Source organism: Amblyraja radiata, chromosome X (genome assembly GCF_010909765.2).
Source record: "Amblyraja radiata isolate CabotCenter1 chromosome X, sAmbRad1.1.pri, whole genome shotgun sequence".
Classification (NCBI taxonomy): domain Eukaryota; kingdom Metazoa; phylum Chordata; class Chondrichthyes; order Rajiformes; family Rajidae; genus Amblyraja; species Amblyraja radiata.
In genome coordinates this window covers 12406931-12431352 of record NC_045999.1, presented here as the reverse complement: position 1 = coordinate 12431352, position 24422 = coordinate 12406931, and the positions used below count along the sequence as shown (strand labels likewise).

The 24422-nt window shown below is 41.4% G+C and overlaps 1 protein-coding gene across 12 annotated transcripts in view; it reads right to left on the bottom strand.

Moving 5' to 3' along the window:
• The window catches only part of herc1 (HECT and RLD domain containing E3 ubiquitin protein ligase family member 1), a 217426-nt gene that overhangs the window by 152092 nt on the left and 40912 nt on the right, over positions 1-24422 (bottom strand). For all 12 annotated transcript variants that reach the window (XM_033014841.1, XM_033014842.1, XM_033014847.1 and 9 more), the window contains exons 5-14: positions 22944-23255; positions 21566-21662; positions 17226-17369; positions 14691-14818; positions 10172-10316; positions 9370-9541; positions 9143-9277; positions 6708-6873; positions 5331-5456; positions 3482-3700 (exon numbers count right to left, since the gene is read on the bottom strand). In XM_033014841.1, coding sequence (XP_032870732.1) covers positions 3482-3700; positions 5331-5456; positions 6708-6873; positions 9143-9277; positions 9370-9541; positions 10172-10316; positions 14691-14818; positions 17226-17369; positions 21566-21662; positions 22944-23255 — 1644 coding nt within the window. The remainder of the gene's footprint in view (positions 1-3481; positions 3701-5330; positions 5457-6707; positions 6874-9142; positions 9278-9369; positions 9542-10171; positions 10317-14690; positions 14819-17225; positions 17370-21565; positions 21663-22943; positions 23256-24422) is intronic.

Genomic DNA, 24422 nt, shown 5'->3' with positions numbered 1-24422 from the left:
TGTCCAACACCTTAAGAATTTTGTAAGTTTCTATAAGATCCCCCCTCAATCTTCTAAATTCTAGCGTGTACAAGCCGAGTCTATCCAGTCTTTCTTCATATGAAAGTCCTGCCATCCCAGGAATCAGTCTGGTGAACCTTCTCTGTACTCCCTCTATGGCAAGAATGTCTTTCCTCAGATTAGGAGACCAAAACTGTACGCAATACTCCAGGTGTGGTCTCACCAAGACCCTGTACAACTGCAGTAGAACCTCCCTGCTCTTATACTCAAATCCTTTTGCTATGAATGCTAACATACCATTTGCTTTCTTCACTGCCTGCTGCACCTGCATTCCTACTCTCAATGACTGGTGTACCATGACACCCAGGTCTCGTTGCATCCATCCTTTTCCTAATCGGCCACCATTCAGATAATAGTCTACTTTCCTGTTTTTGCCACCAAAGTGGATAACCTCACAATTATCCACATTATACTGCATCTGCCATGCATTTGCCCACTCACCCAACCTATCCAAGTCACCTTGCAGCCTCCTAGCATCCTCCTCACAGCTAACACTGCCCCCCAGCTTCGTGTCATCCGCAAACTTGGAGATGTTGCATTCAATTCCCTCATCCAGATCATTAATATATATTGTAAATAGCTGGGGTCCCAGCACTGAGCCTTGCGGTACCCCACTAGTCACTGCCTGCCATTCTGAAAAGGACCCGTTTACTCCTACTCTTTGCTTCCTGTCTGCCAGCCAGTTCTCTATCCACATCAATACTGAACCCCCAATACCGTGTGCTTTAAGTTTGTACACTAATCTCTTATGTGGGACCTTGTTGAAAGCCTTCTGAAAGTCCAGATATAACACATCCACTGGTTCTCCCTTATCCACTCTACTAGTTACATCCTCGAAAAATTCTATAAGATTTGTCAGACATGATTTACCTTTCATAAATCCATGCTGACTTTGTGCAATAAATTCACCACTTTCCAAATGTGCTGCTATCCCATCTTTAATAACTGACTCCAGAATTTTCCCCACCACCGATGTTAGACTAACTGGTCTGTAATTCCCCGTTTTCTCTCTCCCTCCCTTTTTAAAAAGTGGGGCTACATTAGCTACCCTCCAGTCCTCAGGAACTACTCCAGAATCTAAAGAGTTTTGAAAATTTATCACTTGTGTATCCACTATTTCTGCGGCTACTTCCTTAAATACTCTGGGATGCAACTTATCTGGCCCTGGGGATTTATCGGCCTTTAATCCATTCAATTTACCTAACACCACTTCCCGGCTAACCTGGATTTCACTCAGTTCCTCCATCTCATTTAACCCCCGGTCCCTTGCTATTTCCGGCAGATTATTTATGTCTTCCTTAGTGAAGACGGAACCAAAGTAGTTCCTTGTTCCCCATGATCAATTCGCCTGTTTCTGACTGCAAGGGACCTACATTTGTTTTAACTAATCTTTTCCTCTTCACATATCTATAAAAACTTTTGCAGTCAGTTTTTATGTTCCCTGCCAGTTTTCTTTCATAATCTATTTTCCCTTTCCTAATTAAGCCTCTGCTGGACTCTGAATTTCTCCCAGTCCTCTGGTAGGCTGCTTTTTCTGGCTAATCTTCATCTTTTGTTTTGATACTATCCCTGTTTCCCTTGTTATCCACGGATGCACTACCTTCCCCGATTTATTCTTTTGCCAAACTGGGATGAACAATTGTTGTAGTTCATCCATGCAGTTTTTAAATGCCTTCCATTGCATATCCACCGTCAACCCTTTAAGAATCATTTGCCAGTCTATCTTGGCCAATTCACATCTCATACCCTCAAAGTCACCTTTCTTTAAGTTCAGGACCCTTGTTTCTGAATTAACAATGTCACTCTCCAACCTAATGAAGAACTCAACCATATTATGGTCACTCTTGCCCAAGGTGCCATGCACAACAAGACTGCTAACTAACCCTTCCTCATTACTCAATACCCAGTCTAGAATAGCCTGCTCTCTCGTTGGTTCCTCTACATGTTGGTTTAGAAAACTATCCCGCATACATTCCAAGAAATCCTCTTCCTCAGCACCCCTGCCAATTTGATTCACCCAATCTATATGTAGATTGAAGTCACCCACTATAATTGTTTTACCTTTGTTGCACACATTTCTAATTTCCTGTTTGATGCCATCCCCAACTCCACTACTACTGTTAGGTGGCCTGTACACAACTCCCACTAGCGTTTTCTGCCCCTTAGTGTTTTGCAGCTCTACCCATATCGATTCCACATCCTCAAAGCTGTCCATCCTTTCTATTGCGTTAATCTCCTCTCTAACCAGCAACGCTACCCCGCCTCCTTTTCCTTTCTGTCTATCCCTCCTGAATATTGAATATCCCTGGGTGTTCAGCTCCCAGCCATGGTCACCCTGGAGCCATGTCTCCGTGATCCCAACTATATCATATTCATTAATAACTATCTGCACATTCAACTCATCCACCTTATTACGAATGCTCCTTGCATTAAGATACAAAGCCTAAGGCTTGTTTTTACAACACTCTTACCCCTTATACAATTATGTTGAAAAGTGGCCCTTTTTTGATTTTTGCCCTGGATTTGTCTGCCTGCCACTTTTACTTTTCACCTTGCTACCTATTGCTTCTACCCTCATTTTACACCCCTCTGCCTCTCTGCTCTTGCACCCATCCCCCTGCCACATTAGTTTAAATCCTCCCCGACAGCACTAGCAAACACTCCCCCAAGGACATTGGTTCCATTCCAGCCCAGGTGCAGACCGTCCTGTTTGTACTGGTCCCACCTCCCCCAGAACAAGTTCCAATGCCCTAGAAATTTGAATCCCTCCCCCTTGCACCATTTTTCAAGCCACGTATTCATCTGCAATATCCTCCTATTTCTACTCTGACTGGCCCGTGGCACTGGTAGTAATCCAGAGATTATTACCTTTGAGGTCCTACTTTTAAGTTTATCTCCTAGCTCCCTAAATTCACCTTGTAGGACCTCATCCCTTTTTTTACCTATATCGTTGGTGCCAATATGCACCACGACAACTGGCTGTTAACCCTCCCCCTCCAGAATGTTCTGCAACCGTTCGAGGCAACATACCATCCTGGAGTCTCGTTTGCGGCCGCAGAAACGCCAATCTATTCTCCTTACAATTGAATCCCCTATTACTATTGCCCTTCCACTCTTTTTTCTCCCCTCCTGTGCCGCAGAGCCACCCATGGTGCCATGAACTTGGCTACTGCTGCCTTCCCCTGATGAGCCATCTCCCCCAACAGTATCCAAAACGGTATACCTGTTTAGGAGGGAGATGACCGCAGGGGACCGCAAAGGATTTGAAAAAAACTCTCAGGAGCATTAGTTAGGCAAAACATTTTGGGCAAACTTATTGAAGATATTGTATTTAGTATAAAGAATTTCCTATCCAAATGCTATGTTATAACAACACAAAATTAAATTAAATCAACACATTAGTAATTAGGAAGTTGCTTACTGTGTAGAATCCTAAATTCCTCAGCAGTGTTTTCATCAAGATCTCTGCCAAATGAGTATCAGGATGACTGGCCTGGGAGGTGAACGATGTGTCAGGGAAGCTGCTGTAACTTGGCCCTGTAGAGGAGGCTTCAACATCGGGAGGAGAGCTGTAACCCAGCAATGAAGCCACGTGGGTGTGGTCCTGCAAGCTGGTGAGAATAATATCCAGCTGCATTCTCTGGAAAAAAAAGTATTAATAATCTATTAAGATAATATGGCCATACATTTGAACAGAGTGGAAAGACCAACAAGCATTTACCCAAAATATTCATGTTTTTGTTATAGTCAGTTGCTCTGAAAATTAAATTTAATAGCTTTGTAAATTACAACTATACTGTCGAGGATGTAAATAATTCTGTTTGTTATTTGCTAGTACTAAAGGCAGAATAATGGATTTATTCTCTATTTAGTCAGACTGAAGAAGAGTCTCGACCCAAAACATCATCCATTCTTTCTCTCCAGAGATGCTGGCGGTCCCGCTGAGTTACTCCTGCATTTTGTGTCTATCTTCAAATGACGTCATGTGCTCCAGACGGCGGTGCGGACGCATGATGACGCTCGCGACCTTCGCGCGTCAGTCACTGCTGGCCTGTCGCGTAAATGACGGCCAAGTGGGACAGGCCCTTTAGTCTACCCCATGACAGAAGGGGGAGGAGTTGTACAACAACAACAACCACATCTTGGTCAGCAGTCTGGAAATGCTAACCGGAGACTTCCAGCTTGTCACCCGTGTCCTCGGATGTGATTTGGATGAAGGGACAACACACCTTTTGGAGGGAAACCTGGACCACCTTTGCTCAGATTTCACCATTACTGTGCCAAACTGGAATACCTACTATATTCTACACGTCCTCGACTTGAGCCTGAACTCAATCCCCTCATGCCCCCATCATTTCTTGCACAATAACAGCAGGCATAATCCCTATGGCGTTTTCACCTACTTCCAACACAATGCCCCCACATTCCAGCCCACAAATCTCATATAAACAGTCCAGATTCACCTCACTATCAGCCTGCAAATTACTCCAGCTTCCAGGACAAAGGCCCCAATGCTCCTCTACTCTTAGGACAGGCCGGATAGAGCTTCTGGCTGCTGAGCCGCACCCTCCACAACTCACCAAAGGCTTAAGCCAGCCACGGACAGCAGCACTGGCAGCTGAAAGAGTGCAATACCAGACCAGTTACACACAAGACCTCGGATCATGGTTGATAATGATGTTTTCAGTGATGCTGAAACTAGATGCTGTTGTACTTCAGCTGCAATTTTTCTACTGCATCGCTTTCAGGCAAGTGGGAACAGCAAAATATATTTAGAGAATCTAGACATCAGAGGCGGCATGCTGGCACAGCGGTACAGTTGCTGCCTCACAGCACCAGAGACCCTGGTTTGATCGTGACTACGGGTGCTGTCTGTAGGGAGTTTGTACGGTCTCCCTGTGACCACATGGGTTTTCCCGGGTGCTCCGGTTTCCACCCACACTCCATAGACGTGCAGGTTTGTAGGTTCATTGGCTTTGGTAAAACATTTTAATTGTCCCTAGTGTGTAGGATAATGCTAGTGTATGTTGATCGCTGGTCAGCACAGACTCAGTGGGCCAAAGGGCCTGTATCCGTGCTGTATCTCTAAACTTAAAATCAGAGTAATCTAATTTGACACTCTCCAATACCCAGGTCTGTATTTTTGAGTGAACCCACGGATATTTTTTAAAATATCACGTTATAAAAGATGCCAGAAATAAACAAAATGAATCAAAGTAAAACAATTAAACATTTTGAAGATCTATGCACATTGCAAGAAGTGATTTTACCTGTCCTTTTGTTAAGCTTTCCCATCGATCAGGACCCTGTGGAAGCAGTGCATGTAGCAGCTCCATCCTTTCCCGCAGTGGTGGAAGTAACATCGTAGCACCCACAGACAATGTTTCTATAACAGCCTGCACAGGAGCATAATGACCATTATCATCTTTTACACCCACAAAAAGACAATAAAACACAGAAGTTGCATTCATGCTGATAATTCATTTGAAACTGCCTTGCAGAAAGTATGCAAGATGGGAGCTGAAAGCTTTAAGGTTAGAGGATGAAAGTTAAACGGGGATGTACAGAGCAAGTTTTTTTTAGTTTTTTTTTTTTAAACAGAGTGGAAGATGCCTGGAATACACTGCCAGGGGTGGGGTGGTGGTTGAAGCAGGTATGATAATGGCGTTTAGATAGCTGCTGAATATGCAAGGAATGGAGAGATATTAACTACATGCAGCGAGAGGCGATTAGTTTAACTTGGCAGCATGTTCGGTAGACATTGTGGCTGAAGAGTCTGTTCCTGTGTCCCACTGTTCAGTGTTATACGTCACTGATTCATTGTTATTCCTCTGGTCCAGAAATCATTGAGAACAGTATAGCTGTTTATCATTCACGCAAACAATACTTCCTGATTATATTTACTGAAGACCAGTTGCATTGAGTCAGGGATTTTCCCTAACTCAAAGAAAAAAAATAATTAGAATGATAAAAGGAGTTTCTCCTCTGGGGCACAAAGCTACATTCTGATTGTCCTCTCCTCGAGGGCATCTCTTGTTTACCAGATGAAGAACGAGTCTATTAAACAAGTTGTTCAGACAGACGTTGGCGGTGAACAGAGCTGGTTGCACCACTACTTGTTGTACATTCTTACTGGATGTAAAGAATTATAGAACTCAAGAACCAAAAATATGTATTCTATCATTGGCGACAGATATAGACAAAGTGCTGAAGATGATGTGCTGTGTGCTTGCCTTCCTTCATCTGCTGAGGCAGTGGGTATAGGATTTGGGAAGACATATTAGAGTTGTACAAATTGCTGGTTGGCCTGCACACATGGAGTATGGGTATAGATTTAAAGGGTCTCGACCCGAAACGTCACACATCCCTTCTATCCAGAGATGCTGCCTGTCCCGCCGAGTTACCCGCAGACAATGATGGGTATACAGACAAGCTGCCAGAGGAGGTTGACAACAAATTGAACAGTAAAGCATAGAAATAGACCCATGATATCTGTTCCAACTATGGTTCTGTACATCTGCCTGTAGATACAATTGGGACATTTAAAAGACATACTTTCAGTTCTGGCTCCTTTCTGGTACTCAAAGCATAGGTCCCAATCCAGCAATAAGTAATTCAAACAAGACAGAATGACTAGAATAACTCACCTCTTGAATTTCATCAGGAACAGAGGAGTCCATTAGTCTGAAAAGCAGATTACGCAGTGGTCTGGCCTGTCTCCCAAGGATACTGGTAGCTACACCGCCAGCTAAAGCCAGGGCCAGATGGTTGGACAGCAGTTTGAGACATAGCTTAAGAAAATTATGATGTTCCCTGATGAAAAAGATAAGTTTAAATTACATCTGTTAAATTCCAGATAACTAATGTAATGAACATAAAACACACAGTACTTGCAGTTAGAAAATACTAGCAATGTGGTTTGCACATTATCCACTGCCTAAATGTGAAAACTGGTTTCAGATTGCAATTATTTTCAAATTTGTGTGTTGCTGACATTAAAAAAAACTTTTATATTTAGAAATAATTTCAAAAATAATTCACTCCAATCCTCCCCAATGCTTTTGAGATTCTGATGATACTTTAGTTTATGGTTACTTAATGACCTCATTTGAATTGGTTTTAATCGCTGTAAATAGGGGAAGCTTAATTTGTCCTTGAAAGTTTGAAACAAGTTTGAAACAAGTTTATTCATGGATAACCCCTTGAGATGGACAGTCATCTCGTTTTCGAGGGGGTCCAACATAGAACATACAGCACAAGACATAACATACATAGAGGCTCTCATTGACCCACCTACCCACACACCAATCCCAAAACCCCTCCATCCCCACTTGTTATAGTTTATAACAATTGTTAATTGGCTTTACATATCCAATAATAATAATAGTTATGTGTTACAGCATAATGTTGATGCATAATACCATATATTACCTATCATACATCGTACGTTAATACATACTATCAACATTATTACATGATATATTATTTCATGATATTGTGACATAATACAATATAAGACCTTGTTACACTATGCAATACAATAATACATAAGTGAATGGCCATGCATATACAATAGTTATGCCAAATGATCACACACAGAGAAAGCTAGATAAAGGAGCTCGAAGACTCTAATACTAGAAACAGGTACATGGTTTTATAAGGAAGGGTAAAAGTGTATTTTTAAATAGACAAAATGAGCTAATAGTTCTTATGGTACTAGGCAGAGTGTTCCAGTCAGAAGGAGCTTTGAATTTAAATGCATGTCTCCCAATTTCTTTGTTAGTTCTTGGAATGAAAAAGAAGGGTTGCTGAATATGTCTTAGTGAATATGAGGGTGTGTATGGTAATAGGTCTTGTTTTAAATAAGAAGGGTAATTGAGATGGATGCATTTAAAGATGAACTGGAACCAGTGGTAGCATCTTCGAGCGAGGGGGGATAACCAGTTTAGAGTTTCGTACATAGAACAGTGGTGAGTTATATATGGACACCTTAAAATAAATCTGCAAAGACTATTATAAACTACATTGAGGGGTTGAAGATGTGTATCAAATGTATTCTGATAGACAATATCAGCATAATCCAGTGTTGGTAGTAGTAGTTGAGAGACAATTATTTTTCTCATCTGAAAGGTGAAACAATTTATATGGCGGTAAAGAATAGCTAGATTACAGCTGAGTTTTTTAGTAATCGTCTCACTATGCTGCGTAAATGAAAACGTTGGGTCGAGCCAAACACCAAGATATTTGAAGTTCAATACTTGTTCTAATGGTGATCCTTCATTAAATGATAGTCAGATCTACAGAATTACCAAGGCCTTGTCTGGTACCAAATAACATACTGCATGATTTATTTTTATTTAAAATTAATTTGTTAAATAATAGCCATTTCTGAACAGAAGTAAGATCTGATTGAAGGGATCTTTCAATTTCAGACTTGTTAGTAGTAGATGTATATAGCACTGCATCATCGGCATATAGTTGTGTTTGACAGTAGCAAAGAGCAAAGCTTTATGAATGTACGAGCATTTGCACACTAACACTGTGCATCCTGTTCAAGATCTAATAACTAATAAGATCATTCGCCATCAACCAAAAGAAAAAGGTGCGTCAATGAACTTTATCCAAATGCAGCATTTTGTGGTTAATTGAGCAGTCTAATTAACATTAAGTACTGCACCATCTCCACAATTGATATCCGAACCTGCTTAAGATAACAAGTACAAGGTTTACTTCTCAAAGTTACTTCTTTTACAGTACTTCAACAAATGTAAAAATTAAGCTTTATCTGGCTAAGAATTCAATCGCAGTCAATAATGTTAAATATGCTATAAAGTCAAATTGCACACTGACCCAAACTCCATACATATTGTGCTATAAAATACATGTTGTAACTGATTGACTGGGAATGAATGACTAGGCAACTGCAGTTAACATTCTGCTTCAATCATGAGCAAACGTTTGAACCACAATTATGAGTGGATCACAGAAATAAACTGGAACTGAAACATCCAACTTGCCTTAAACATCTCACAGCAGCAATCATGAATTCTAACCCACCAGACAATATGACAGCCAACCTTACCTGGATGAAGGGAAGGGGAGAGGTGGAACTTCACTGTTGATGCCATCACAGTACCACTCGAGAAACGATCGCAAGTGAGAGAAGGTGCTTTCTTCCAAATCTACACAGTAAGGTCTGTGCCATGCCACCACTTGCCTGTCACAATAACATTAACGCAGTGCTGAAAAATCAGTTAAAACAATAGCCTAAAAAAAAAAGTTGAAGCAATTTCAAAAACACATTCCAACCTGTCCCTGGGCAATGCGGTCCAAGCTAGGCTGTGTGAAGTCCCAGCAGAGATCTGCTGACATGCCACGCCATCCAAAGCAATCACTTTTTTAGGTTTGGTGATGGGACCGGTCGAGTTTCCCTGGCCACATTGCCCCATAGAATTATTACCCCAAGCGTAAACCTCATTATCTGCAAATAAAAAGAGAAAGCATATCTTAATCAAAGTCTAAAGAAGGGTCTCGACCCGAAACATCACCTAATCCTTTGTTCCATAGATGCTGCCTCACCCGCTGAGTTTCTCCAGCAATTTTGTCTACCTTTACTCAAAAATTAAATCATATTAACATTAAAATTGGTGTCTTTTGAAATCAAATGCCATAAAACTGGTCAACACGATGATGCAAAAGGTACATTTCAAGATTGGAGAGTGGTCAATGGAAACTGAGATACATAGGAACAACTTCTCAGAGCGTAAAGAATCTCCAGAATTCTCTACCCGATGGTTGTGGAGGCTGAATCATTCTGGATATTTAGAGTCATAAGAGTCAAACAGCACAGAAACAGGCCTTTCAGCCCTACATGCCTATGCTGAAGATGCCCTATTTGCCCACGTTTGTCCCATATCCCTCTAAACAATGCCTTTCCTGGTACCTGTCCAAGTGTATTTTAAATAGTTAATATAGCACCTGCCTCAACTACCTTCTCTGGCAGCTCGTTACATACATGCATGAAAAAGGTTCTTATCCAGATATCCAAACACTAAAATAGAAATAATATCTAGAAGCATTACATTAATTTATATTCAGATTTTATTCTTACCGTGTGAAAGCGCCAAACAGTGGCTGTCTCCTATCGAGAGGTCAACTATTCTTGTTGTCGCTAGTTCCTCAATAAGTTTGGGTCTCAAAGCAGTAGCTTCCGAAGAGCCACATCCAAGACAAGCACCACAGCCCCAAGCATATACCTAAAAGGTGAAATTCGGCAAACATTACATCACTGCTAAATTAATTTAGAAAGCAACTTTTTTCCTACAATACAAAGTCTCCATGATTTCTGTAACATTGTGTACATCATGGGAGGCCATGATTGCAGACCTGCCAAACAAGTTAGGAATTAAAGACGCTGCCTATTTCTTTGCTACATTGCCCACAACCTTACTTTGCGGCAGGCCAAAAGTGAATGATTATGGAGACACAATAAACTGTAGATGCTGGAATCTTGATCAGAACGGGTTTTGAAAGAATGATTATAGAAACATAGAAACATAGAAATTAGGTGCAGGAGTAGGCCATTCGGCCCTTCGAGCCTGCACCGCCATTCAATATGATCATGGCTGATCTTCCAACTCAGTATCCCGTACCTGCCTTCTCTCCATACCCTCTGATCCCCTTAGCCACAAGGGCCACATCTAACTCCCTCTTAAATATAGCCAATGAACTGGCCTCGACTACCCTCTGTGGCAGGGAGTTCCAGAGATTCACCACTCTCTGTGTGAAAAAAGTTTTTCTCATCTCGGTTTTAAAGGATTTCCCCCTTATCCTTAAGCTGTGACCCCTTGTCCTGGACTTCCCCAACATCAGGAGCAATCTTCCTGCATCTAGCCTGTCCAACCCCTTAAGAATTTTGTAAGTCTCTATAAGATCCCCTCTCAATCTCCTAAATTCTAGAGAGTATAAACCAAGTCTATCCAGTCTTTCTTCATAAGACAGTCCTGACATCCCAGGAATCAGTCTGGTGAACCTTCTCTGCACTCCCTCTATGGCAATAATGTCCTTCCTCAGATTTGGAGACCAAAACTGTACGCAATACTCCAGGTGTGGTCTCACCAAGACCCTGTACAACCCTGCTCCTATACTCAAATCCTTTTGCTATGAAAGCTAACATACCATTCGCTTTCTTCACTGCCTGCTGCACCTGCATGCCCACTTTCAATGACTGGTGTACCATGACACCCAGGTCTCGCTGCATCTCCCCTTTTCCTAGTCGGCCACCATTTAGATAATAGTCTGCTTTCCTGTTTTTGCCACCAAAATGGATAACCTCACATTTATCCACATTATACTGCATCTGCCAAACATTTGCCCACTCATCCAGCCTATCCAAGTCACCTTGCAGTCTCCTAGCATCCTCCTCACAGCTAACACTGCCCCCCAGCTTAGTGTCATCCGCAAACTTGGAGATATTGCCTTCAATTCCCTCATCCAGATCATTAATATCATTATGCATGTTTTAATGCTACCTATCCAAGGTATATTTGGCTGCAGCCAAATCAGAAGGAAATGGAAAATTGAAACTGGAATATAAGAAATGATCAAGATGTAGAAACAAAGAACTGCAGATGCTGGTTTATACCAAAGATAGACACAAAATCCTGGTGTAACTCAGCAGGTCAGGCAGTATATTTGAAGAAAAATGATGGGTGACTTTTTGGGTTGAGACCCTACTTTAGAAATGATCACCTGTTTAGGTATGTTTAAGAAAGAACAGCAGATGCTGGAAGGTAGACAAAAAAGCTGGAGAAACTCAGCGGTTGAGACAGTATCAATGGAGCGAAGGAATAGGCGACGTTTCGGGTCGAGACCCTTCTTCAGACTGATGCGACGGCCTGAAGAAGTGTCTCAACCCGAAACGTTGCCTATTCCTTCGCTCCATAGATGCTGCCTCACCCGCTGAGTTTCTCCAGCTTTTTTGTCTACCTGTTTAGGTAACATCACTGAAAAAATTAATAAATCAGTAAAACCTTTGGCTAATGGTAAACCAACAATAAATTTAGCAAGTAGTACATATCCACTGTTAGGAGGAAATGAGGTGAGAACTGATTGATTCCTTCAACAGCATAGAGCAGCAAACTGTCTAAAGTGCTGAGGAGCAAAACACAAAATTGATTAATTCGAGTTCTCACACCTGAAGCACTTTGTGCAAGGGCAAAACAAAAAGTGCTATTTTGGGGAAGGATATTCAATGCAATGTGCTTTTAGGCTAATCTACCATGAAAATTGATCAATGGTATCGCATCAATTCTCCAAGAATATACAAGGAATCACATTTTTTTTTAAAGTGTCTTATATTGCTACATCTCATACATGTGTGTGCATATCAACCAAAACATCCCATGTTTTCAGCACTTTCTTCGTCCATCTTGCTAAACGACTTCCCCTCTTGCCGTGGGTCTTCTCGCAAAGCTCAGTTATGCAGAGATTCCGTCACTGGACTCTCCCCTATCAGAAATGTTTGCTAAAAAACTAGCTCTCTCTCTGCCTTTTCTGAATTACCTTTCTGATCAACGCAAGTTTTGCAAACTAAGAAAATCTGTCACCCTCAGCTGAACTGTTCTTTGTTTGACTCCAGGCCCTGCACTGTAATTGATTCTTAAATGCTTTCTGAAATAGCATAGCAAGTCAGTCAATACAAGGACAATTGGGGTTGCAAATAAATGCTGGCCTTGTCAATGATGTCCAAAGAGCCATAAAAGAATAAACAAAAAAATACCAAACCCACAGGTTTATAACTCATACTAATTCCTCATGCTGCTTCGGCAAGGCCACCAGCATAGTCAAGGACGAGTTGCACCCAGGCCACTCCCTCTTCTCCTTTCACCCATCAGGCAAAAGGTAGAGAAGTGTGAAAATGCACACCTTCAGGTTCAGGGAGAAGTTTCTTCCCAGCTATTATCAGGCAACTGAACCACCCTACGCACCGTCGGACTATCTTTGATCGGACTTTATTGGCTTTATCTTGCGCTAAACATTATTCACGTTATTCCCTTTATCATGTATCCGCACACTGTGGATGGCTCGATTGCAATCATGTATTGTCATTCTGCTGACTGGTTAGCACACCAAGGTTTTTCACTGTACCTCGGTACACATGACAATAAACTAAACTCAAACAGAGAATTAGCAGAGTTCTTCTAGACCTACTCCCTGATTTCCCACCCTAAAGTATGGCCACAGACTTGGAAATGAAAACAAAGTAAACTCAACAGTAAGATGGACACAACATGCTGGAGTAACTCAGCGGGTCAGGCAGCTTCTCTGGTGAAAAAGAATAGGTGGCGTTTCGGGTCAAGACCCTTTTTCAATAAAACAGGTCATTTTACTAGAAAGATTTAAATGAGAATTAAAAGGAAGGAGGAAAAAACTAATTGATGTTTTTTTTAATTTCCAGAATCTAATCTGAAAACAAATAAACTGCACGATGAATAAAGTGAGAGAAAGACAATGGGAAAAGTGGACGAGTTAAAGAGAAGAATAGAATATTTTCCAAAAACAAAGCGGGTGCACTAAAGAAAATTAAATATCAATAAATCAAGCAGAGATAATTATATGTAGAGAAGCAACTTTGCTGAAGATTGAACTGTGCATATATGGAAAAGTACGTTTATTTTAAAGAATGTAGTTCAAAGACCAATGTCGTGCTACTAAAGACATTGACTACATTATCATTGGAATTTCTTTTAATATGTCAAAAATCACCATTTCTGTAATTTATTTTTGACCTCCATGCTCATCGCTGATATTTTTATAGGCGGTGGCCTCAATAGGCCTGACTTTGGGGTGAACATGGGGTGGGGACTGGACATTGTGCCTTCCCCCACAGTGCTATCCACTGTGGGGGGATGATTTTTTTGTGTAATTGTAGTCCTGTAGGTCTGTGTCCAAGATGGCTGCCGTGAAGAGAGAGTGGACGCTGGCGCGCTTTGGCTGCCGCTGCTCTCTCTTCACACTGTGTTTTTGATTTTCTGTTTTTGGATTGAATTCTGTTTTTAATTTGTGTCTCTGTGATGTCTTTTTTACCTGTTCTATTCCGATTATATGTTTTTATTCCGATTACTATGTAAGGTGTCCTTGAGATGTCTGAAAGGCGCCCATTAAATAAAATTTATTATTATTATTATTATTGTACAGCTGGGATAACACCTTGTCATGCTGTCTATCTTCCAAACACATTTTCATGCTTCTTGACAATAGAGTTGCTGCCTCACAGCACTAAAGACCCGGGTTCAATTCCAACTACAGGTGGAGTCTGTGCAGATTTGTACATTCTCCATGACCACATGGGTTTTCTGTGGCTGCTCCGGTTTCCTCCCACATCTCAAAGATGTGCAGGTTTGTAGATTAATTGGCTTCTGTGAAATGCCCCCTAGTGTGTAGGACATAGAACTAGTATATAAACGATCGATAGTTGTCATGGACTTGGTGGGCCGAAGGGACTGCTTCCACATCGTCTCTCTAAATTATTTCTAAACAAAGATTTTAGCAATGCATCACTACTCACCATTTACATCATTCTGAAAGCCAAGTCAACTGCAATAAGAGGGCTATTCAAAAGAACAAACCTGGCCAGTTGATGTCAAAGCAAGTGAAGACTGGCTCCCAGCACAGACTTTACGAATGAACATTCCTTGCAAGGCTTCAATAACCTTCGGTTTATAAACTCGATTCGTATCACCGTGACCCAGTTTACCTAGCAAGATAAATCAAGATAATTCATTAACTATGAATACTAACGAACGAAGATATACAAATCTGTAGAGACAAAGAAACAAAGACAATCTGGCTTTATTGAGAGAATGGAAACAGTGGTAGGTAGTGTTCTACGATAATTTGTGAAGCCTGACAACTCTAAGAAATGTATGTCATCACCAACACTCCAAACTCCCCCATTGCCTTTGCTGTTGCAACAGCCTCAAACGTGCACAGTGATACTTAGTTAGGGGTACGAGCAGGGCAATCCTCCAAGACCTCCACTTCAATTCCTCAGCCAAATGAAGTTTTCAGCCTTGTGTCAAACATGAGCAACGAACCTTCCCAATTAACACACTCCCTCAGCTGATGAAACAGTATTCATATTGAGCTCCACGCAAGAAGCCGCACCATAGTCATGCAACAGACTCTGGGAGGGAGCTTCAATGTCCATCACCAAGAATGGTTCAGTATCAGCAGTAATGGCAGCAAGAGAAAAATAAATTAGGAGACAAAAATAATCTACTTATTGCTGGTGCATCAGTCCAGCAGCCAATCGTTGCAGATGAAACCCTCATAATAAGATTGCACCTCCACTGTGTTATGTGGTATTACCCAGTGCTAAATAGATTTCATGAAAAGAGTAGAAAAGCATACTCGGAGCAGCACCAGGTACATCCAAAAATAAAGTACCGACCCTGTGAAGCTAAAAGACATGCTCAAAAGCTAAAAAACAAAGGTAAAAGGCCCCAAAGGACTAAACAATCAGATTTGGTTATGGATGGCAATGGACCATTAAACAAGTGTGTGGCGGATACAATGAAGTGCCGTTGCTGGTTGACAAAAAAATACAAAGTTCGAGAGTAACTAAGTGGGTCAAGCAGCATCTCTGGAGGGTATGTGGAGGATGCAGCTCCATGAGCATCCCAATCACCAGTTATAAATAAAAGAAACCAAAACTGTTGATGGAAGTTTGAAGAAACTGCCACCTTCATTTCAGAGGTATTGTGCAGGGAATGGAGGGACATGGATTCTGAACAGCGGATAGGAGTTGGCCTTGGCATCATATTCAGCACAGACATTGTTGGCCAAAGAGCCTTCTCCTGTGCTGTAGTTTAGTTTATTATTGCCACATAGGTGCGGTGAAAATAATTTTTGTTGCGTTCAAAAATATACATGATTGCAATCAAGCCGTCCACAGGGTACAGATACAGGATAAATGGAATAATGTTCAGTGCAAGATAAAGTCCGATTAAAAATAATCCGAGGGTCAGGACCGCTGTATTGATTTATGTTGTAGGTTCTATATGACAGATCGTTTGAGGCTGTGCAGATGCCATTTAACATTACTGCACTTTCTTGCAGCTACCCTGCACCAATGCTGGTAAATGTGGCTCAGAGCACAAAATGATCCTTAAGATCCCGATATCTGCATAATCCTGCTATTTATTATGGCTTCTTTAATGTATCTCAAACCTTGCAGCAGAAACAAAGTAGTGATTAAATTTGATTATGCTTAGAATTTTATACACTGCATATGAAATGTAATCAACTAAGTAGAGTACTCAATTAATATACTCCACAGAGGGCTCTGTGGAATATTGAGGACCTCAGTGTACAAATCCAAGGTTTCCTGAAAATGGCAGCACAGGTGGATAAGATGGTAAGGCAGCATATGGGAGGGAGACTTGTCTTCATTAGACAGGGCACAGAATATAGGAGCAGGAAGTTTAAACATTACTTAGGCCGCAGTGGAGAACTGTGTACATTTGTGGCCACCACGTCACAGGAAAGACCATCATTGCACTGAGAGGTTGCAGAGGAGATTTAGGTTGTCTATAGTGCAGCCCCGTGAATCTCCTCTGCACACACTTCAGTGGGATGCATTATTGCAGTTATGAGAGACTAAATAGATTAAAAATAAATCATTTTCCTTGGAGCAGAGGAGGTAGAGGGTTAATCTGACAGAGAGGAACAAATTAAATGAGCCACCTTTACAAAAGTTGGAAGGAAACTTTTCACAGGATAGATATCTAGAACTAGAGGGCATCGGTTTAGGGTAAAGGGTTTAAAGGGATCTGATGAGCCTTTTCCCCACAAGGCTGGTTGGAATTTCGAATGCATGGCTTGACTGGGTGTGGTGGTAGGCACTCTCACTAAATTGAACAAGTATTGGGAATCACCAATGCATAGAAGGCTACAGCTTAAGTGGTGGTAAATGGGATTAGCACATATAGATAGTTGATGATTGGGATAGCTATGGTGGGCTGAGGGGGCAGTTTTTGCACAGCATTAATTCATGACTAAAGGACACATCCAATGATTATATTTGAGACACATTTTCTGAAACAATCATTCCATCACAATGTATTTTTCCAGAAGCTGATTGCAGTAAGAATATTACTTACCATTGTCACCTCCCCCAAAAGACCATGCTGTTCGTCCATCTTTAGATAACGCAATGGTGTGTGAGCTTCCACAAGATACTTCACCTACATTGCTTATATCCTTCACCAAGGTGGGGATGTTACGACTATTGCTATCACCATGGCCTATTGAAAACAAAACATTTTAATTAATATGGCTTCACTGTTTTTAAATTTGAAACGCATATTTGCCATCAAAATAAAATGTTCCAAAGACAGTTTCCAAATTTTAGTACAACAACGTGGTTATAGTGGCAGTGTAAATATATACTGTAACTCAATCTCGTCATGTGATAATCAATATGTAAACACTGTATCACAGATCAAACAGGAAAACAAAAGTAAAACATAAATGGGAAAGATGAACAGATACATTCAATAATAGTTCAATAGTGCTTTCGGGTCAAAACTCTTCTTCAGACTGATCAGACTGAGCCATTTCCAAAATCCTGTCCACCCGATAGGTTTTATGGAGCGGAGCCCGGTCCACCTTACACAGGATCTGTGTATAATTTCTAATTTTCGTGCATAGGTCTACATTATCCACAATAATAAATGAACTATATTGAAAGCTTTAAGTAACGGTAACGCTGCTTGGTCAACTGCAAACAAACACAAAGTCCAACAGTATCAATCTGCTGATTTTTTTTGATTGACCTGAATTAAAAAAGGCTGGAGGATGGCAAATATAATAATTTCAAAAATAATGATTTGAAAGAATCTCGAGGTCTGGATGTCCAACATCTATATTGGGAATATGATCACATTCCACAGGCTGCTATAAATACATTTTCCAAAAGTATCTGAGTATCAATGTCAACAGTCAACATAGTTATAAAAGGAATATATCAAGTCTTCCAAATACTAATTTTTGAGGTTGCAACTGTAACAGAGGGCAAGAGCAAATCAGTACATTTAATTTACTTGTCTTTTAGAATAGCATTCCTCACATCTGGATTTTGTAATTGGTGGAAAAAGGATGATACAGGGGGAAAAAAAAAAAAAAAAATCATATGAAATCAAATAAAACAGCAGATGTTGGAATCGGAAACAAAAACAGAAATGTTGTAAGAATTCAGCCAGTTAGTTAAGCGACAATGTGGAATCTGCTTCTGACTTGAAACATTAACTGGTTTTCCTTTCTATAAATGCTGCTTCTATTATTTTAGTCAGTTTCACACATTGAGAAATATTGAAATGACCCGTTCATTGAAAGACGCACCCAAATTATACGGGTGTTGTTATTGTGTAATTTTCATTTTCATATCATATGCAAGAACTTATGTTTTCCGGAAGAATCATCTGTGATATTTTCTGTGTTATTCCACATTAGACTCATAGCATGGAAACGGGCTATTTGGCTCACCAGATCCATGCTGACCAGCAGCCGCCCATCCATATGAACGGCATCTTCCAGCACTTCGCCCACGGCCATTTATGCATCCGTGATTCAAGAGTTCATTCTGGCATTTGTAAAATACTGTCAGCAACGCAGCTTCCACCACCCTTTCTTATGTGTTCCAGGTACTCACCACTCTCCGGGTTTTAAAAGGTGCCCCTTATGAACCCCTCTCAACCTCTTACCCTTTACCCTAAATCTATGTCCTCAGTTTTAATTCGCTTCTGATAAGGTGAACATTTTCCTGCCTTCAATCTTATCTATGCTCATAATTCTATATACCGCCATCATGAGACCTCTGCTCCATAGAAAATGACCATTTTAGAAGCATCTCACACCATCCAGAACCAATTTGCATTCATTCACATTATGCGAGCATCTCTTAAAGATAAGGCATTCCCAATACCAACACCATTGGAAATCTCTGCATAGCATGGCCTATAATCACACAGGAACAGGCACCTTGCTATACAAATGTTTATCAGATGTCTTGGCAGAGAGATGGAAGATTGAGGAGAGATTCTGTACACAGGTGATCTAGACAGCCAGTAAAGGCTAAATTATAGCCACAATGGCCCAGGAGCTCAGTAGCAGGTGAAGTCCCAAGGCCCTACTCTTAGTGCAGGAAACGGCTTGGAGACTTAATGTGTTGCGAGGAGCAGCAGAATAGGTCCAAATCCCATCTGCCCAGAGACAAAGTAGACTGCAGATGGTGAAATGCAAAGCAAAACAAACTGCTGCAGGGACTCCACTAGTAAAGTAGTCCTGATGCAGTATCACAAATCAAAATATTGACCATCCCTCTGCCTCCACAAATGCTGCTTTAACTGCACAGTTCTTCTCGCATTGCTATTTTATCCATCTGCCAACAAATGGGCTGCTAGCCAACATTTTTATCACAATACCCCGCACACAAATTTCTCACCATACGTGGGAAGGAGGCCTGCAATTGCCAGCATCAGTGACTGGTTAAATAAAACCAAGTTAAATAATATTCAGTATGTCTAAATAATACTGGTCACGCTACATTTGAGCGATTCCCTTTATCATGTATCTGTATAGTGCAGAGGGCACGACCCTAATCAGCTATAATCTTTCCGCTGGTTTGTTAGCACGCGACAAAAAGCTTTCTATTGTATCGTGGTACACGTGAGAATAAACTAAACTAGATTGCATCTGTTCAGCAGCCCTGAGATTATGGACTGAACAGGAGGGATAATGGAAAGCCCTGACAACACTTCCATGACCTCATGGCTACACTTTTAATTGAAATTCCCAGATGCTGCCCGGAGGTGAGACACCATGGCAACAAGAATATGTAGGAAGGAACTGCAGATGCTGGATTAAACCGAAGATAGACACAAAAAGCTGGAGTAACTCAGCGGGACAGGCAGCATCTCTGGAGAGAAGGAATGGGTGACAGTCTGAAGAAGGGTCTCAACCTGAAACGTCCCCCATTCCTTCTCTCCAGAGATGCTGCCTGTCCCGCTGAGTTACTCCAGCTTTGTGTCTATCTATGGCAACAGGAATCGCTGCTCTCACCCTGGAGCCATAAAACCAATTGCTGGAGCAACTAAAATAAGATGAGGACATTCTTATGGGCAATGCTATGCACATGATAAGCAACTTCAGCATGCTTTACCTATTGAGGGTGGAGTGTTCACAATCACACACAATCTGCATCTCCAGGGAGTGCAAGCTATTCCAGCTGATGTAGAGCTCCAGGTTGACATGTGGAACACTGAACAACACAAATGTACAATTTTCCAGTCCCTGATTATTACAGCAATAATCATCAACCTGGGAAAATCACTGTACTCATGGTGGATGACCTTCTCAGGAAATGAAGTTTCATCTCCTTGAACAGGGAGCATCCATGACGCAATGTGTACGGATGTGCTGGAAACTGCTAAAAGGAACCAATGCCATTAAGTTCAGGAAAGCAACTGATCTTAACTTCAGTGCAAACAGTGCAAGCCCATTGATGGAAATGAACCTGCAGCTCTGACACATGACAAATGTCAATACCTCTCAAAAATCATAGCCTTCAATGCACAGCAAATATAATTCATCTCAGGGCACAGATCTTTCAGGCTGGAGTACATTCTCCTGGCCTCTTCTAGCCACACCAGAGGAAAGTCTTACACCATTCTTTCTACTCCTAGTCAAGATGGAGGCCCATCAGGATCATTTAGTAAAGCACCCTCATCCATGTTCTCAATGTTGCCTTCAAAATAGTTCCAAGTTCACGTTTATTGTCACTTAACCAACTAAGGTACAGTGAAATTTGAGTTACCATACCGCCATACTAAGCGAAAAGCAACAATACATACAGCCACATAAAATAGAATTAAACATAAATATCCACCACAGTCAAGTCAAGAGAGTTTATTGTCATGTGTCCCAGATAGTACAATGAAATTCTTGCTTGCTGCAGCACAACAGAATATTGTAAGCAAAAATACAGAACAGTTCAGTTCAATATACACATAAATAAGCAGATCCCCTCCGCGCTTCTAAGTGGGACCAGCACCGTGCTGCCATACGATGCCCGTGCACCTCAACGCGACCACGAAAACGCGTAATTTGCATGCCAAGGACACGTAAGTGGGACAGGCCTTAAGACAGCACATTTTAAACCCACGACCTCTACCACTTTTGTTTAGTTCCAAATCAGTTGGTTAAATCTCATGGTTAATAAGTTGTGTTATTCATGCAAAACCCAACTGATTTTCTGTTCAAATAAAGACTGCAGAAAGTTTATTGCCAGCTTTGCCAATTTCTGCATACATTGCACCTATAGTTCGGCAAATTTAAAATCTTATTGTGTAGGAAAGAACTGCAGTTGCTGGTTTACACCGAAGAAAGACACAAACTGTTGAGGTAACTCAGCAGGACAGGCGTAAAATGTTATTAATCTCACCTAATCTTCCAAAGTCCCCTTCACCCCAGGTATACAATTCACCATCTTCTGTGACAGCTGCACTGTGTCTGTAGCCAGCAGAGACACATACAACGTCCTTTAAAAAAAGACATGGAGAAATTCAACATCAACACGAACAGTAAAAATCCAATAGAAATATTTCACTTTGTTTTAGAACAGATGGGATTCATTACATTTGTCATTAATGAGTCAGTTCTTCCTTTCGCAACAAGAAAAAAAGTAGACACAAAATGCTGGAGTAACTCAGCGGGTGAGGCAGCATCTATGAGGGAAGGAATTGGCGACGTTTCGGGTCAAGACCCTTCTTCAGACTGATGTCAGGGGAGGAGGCGGGATATGGAAAGTATGTAGGCGGAGACAGTTAGACTAGTGAGAGAACTGGGAAAGGGGAGGGGATGGAGAGAGGGAAAGCTAGGGTTACCTGAAGTTAGAGAAGTCAACGTTCATACCGTTGGGGTGTAAACTACTCAAGCGAAATATGAGGAGCTGTTCCTCCAATTTGCGTTGGCCTCACTCTGACAATGGAGGAGGCCCAGGACAGAAAGGTCAGAATGGGAATGGGAGGGGGAGTTGAAGTGCAGGGACACCGGGAGATCACCTTGGTTAAGACGGACTGAGTGAAACGATCGCCGAGCCTGCGCTTGGTCTCGCCGATGTAGAGAAGTTGACACCTGGAACAGCGGATGCAGTAGATGAGGTTGGAGGAGGTGCAAATGAACCTCTGCCTCAGCTGGATAGACTGTTTGGGTCCTTGGATGGAGTCGACGGGGGAGGTAAAGCAACAGGTGTTGCATCTCCTGCAGTTGCAGGGGAAAGTACCTGGGGAAGGGGTAGTTTGGGTGGGAAGGGACGAGATGACCAAGGAATTACAGAGGGAACGGTCCATGCAGAAATCAGAAAGGGGTGGAGATGGGAAGATGTGGCCAGTGGTGGGATCCCTTTGGAGGTGGGTAACATTTTGCAGGATTATATGTTTTACGCCACAGCTAATGGGGACGGGGGACGGGGGGACTCTGTCCTTGTTACGAGTAGGGGGAGGGGGAGAAAGAGCGGAACTGCATGATATCGAGGAGACCCTAGTGAGAGCCTCATCTATAATGGAAGAAGGGAACTCCCATTCCCTAAAGAATGAGGACATCGCCGATGCCCTTGTATGGAAAACCTCATCCTGGGGAGCAGATGCGGCATAGACAGAGGAATGGGGAATATGGGGGGGGGGGGGGGGGGGGGGGGGGGGGGGGGGAGATAGAGTATTTACAGGAAGCAGGGTGGGAAAAAGTGTAGTAAAAAAAGGCAAGAAAACTCAACAATCAAACAGGAATAAAATGATTGTAAAAATCGAGTCACAACCACTTACTTTCCCTTGGAGAGGTCCTTGAATGAGTTTAGGGTATTTCTGTGTTGAACTGTTACCATGTCCAAGTTTGCCATAGTCACCGTCACCCCAGCTGAAGACTTCCCCCTCTGTGGTAAAGGCCAGGGTATGACCATCGGAGCCTTTTGATGAGGAGATTTTTTTGATAGCTCGATGTGGCTCAAAGGTTAATTTTTTCAAAGTTGATTGGTTATTTGAGTCGCCGAGACCAAGCCTTCCATAACTGCCTTTGCCACATGCTCTTACTGATCCATCAGATGCAATGACAAACGTGCAATACTGTCCAGCTTCAATCTGACAGGGAAACAAAAACCCCATGACAATGAATGGAAATCACAATATGCACGTGATTTTAAAAGGTACATTAATAACAATTGAATACAACAACTTATCCAGCTTCTATACTCAGGAGCAGCTCTATCATGCTTCTGAACAATCCTTCCATTAGGTAGAGTACAGTTCAATTATCTAACTCTCTGCAGACATTTGACTGTGTCTCAGGAACTATTGCATTATATTGGCGAGAACTATATTCTGCACTCTCTATCTTTCCTTACCTTCTGTCTATTGTACTTAAGTTTGGCTTAATTGTATTTATGTATAGTATTATCTGATTGAATACCATGCAACAAATCTCTTCACTGTACCATGACAATAATAAACCGAAAAAAAACAGGTATGACCAAATAGTAAAGAAACATGTTATTTCAAATAAACGTATTCATTCGACATCATAGGCATCTGAGAAAACAACTGTAGAGTAACATACATGTAATTAAACAAAACTGGCGGCCTTTCAAAATCTTAAAATTTTATGTCTCACATATTAAATGGTTTTCATAGAATTACAGGAATTCAGAGCCAAGGAGCAATCTATTCAGCCCATCATATTTATGCTGCAGATAAAGAGCTATCCAGCTAATCTTTTTTGTCCATGTCTTATTGAACAGCCACACAAGTTATGACCTTTCACATGCATACCCAAATACTTAAAGCTCATGATAAAGCACATGAATAAATCCACATTTAATATCCTTGATCAACTTGAACTTTAATTGCTAATGGACAATCCTTTTTTCTCTCTAATTATTTGACCATCAACCATTTCTAATTCCTCTACTCCTTTAAAGACATGCACTACATTGGTAGACCCCCAGTCTTCCCAGTAGCCTAGCACCATGTTCCTAAAGCTAAGGAGGATTAGAAACTGTTTCCTTCTTTGGTTCTCCAAACAGCCAAGCTTCAAATTTATCTGGGCCTATTGTACTTTCAAAAACTTTACATTCTCCTCTTTTTATTGCACTTCATCTCTTAACTGCAATATTTCAATCCTGCCCTTTTCTGTAAAGTCACACATAAAACATTCACTAAGAACTAGGAAAAGTGTTGAGCCTCCATCAGCTATTTGGATTCATAATAAGTTTAAGGCCTTCCTTATAACTAAGCCTTAATTTATCCCTT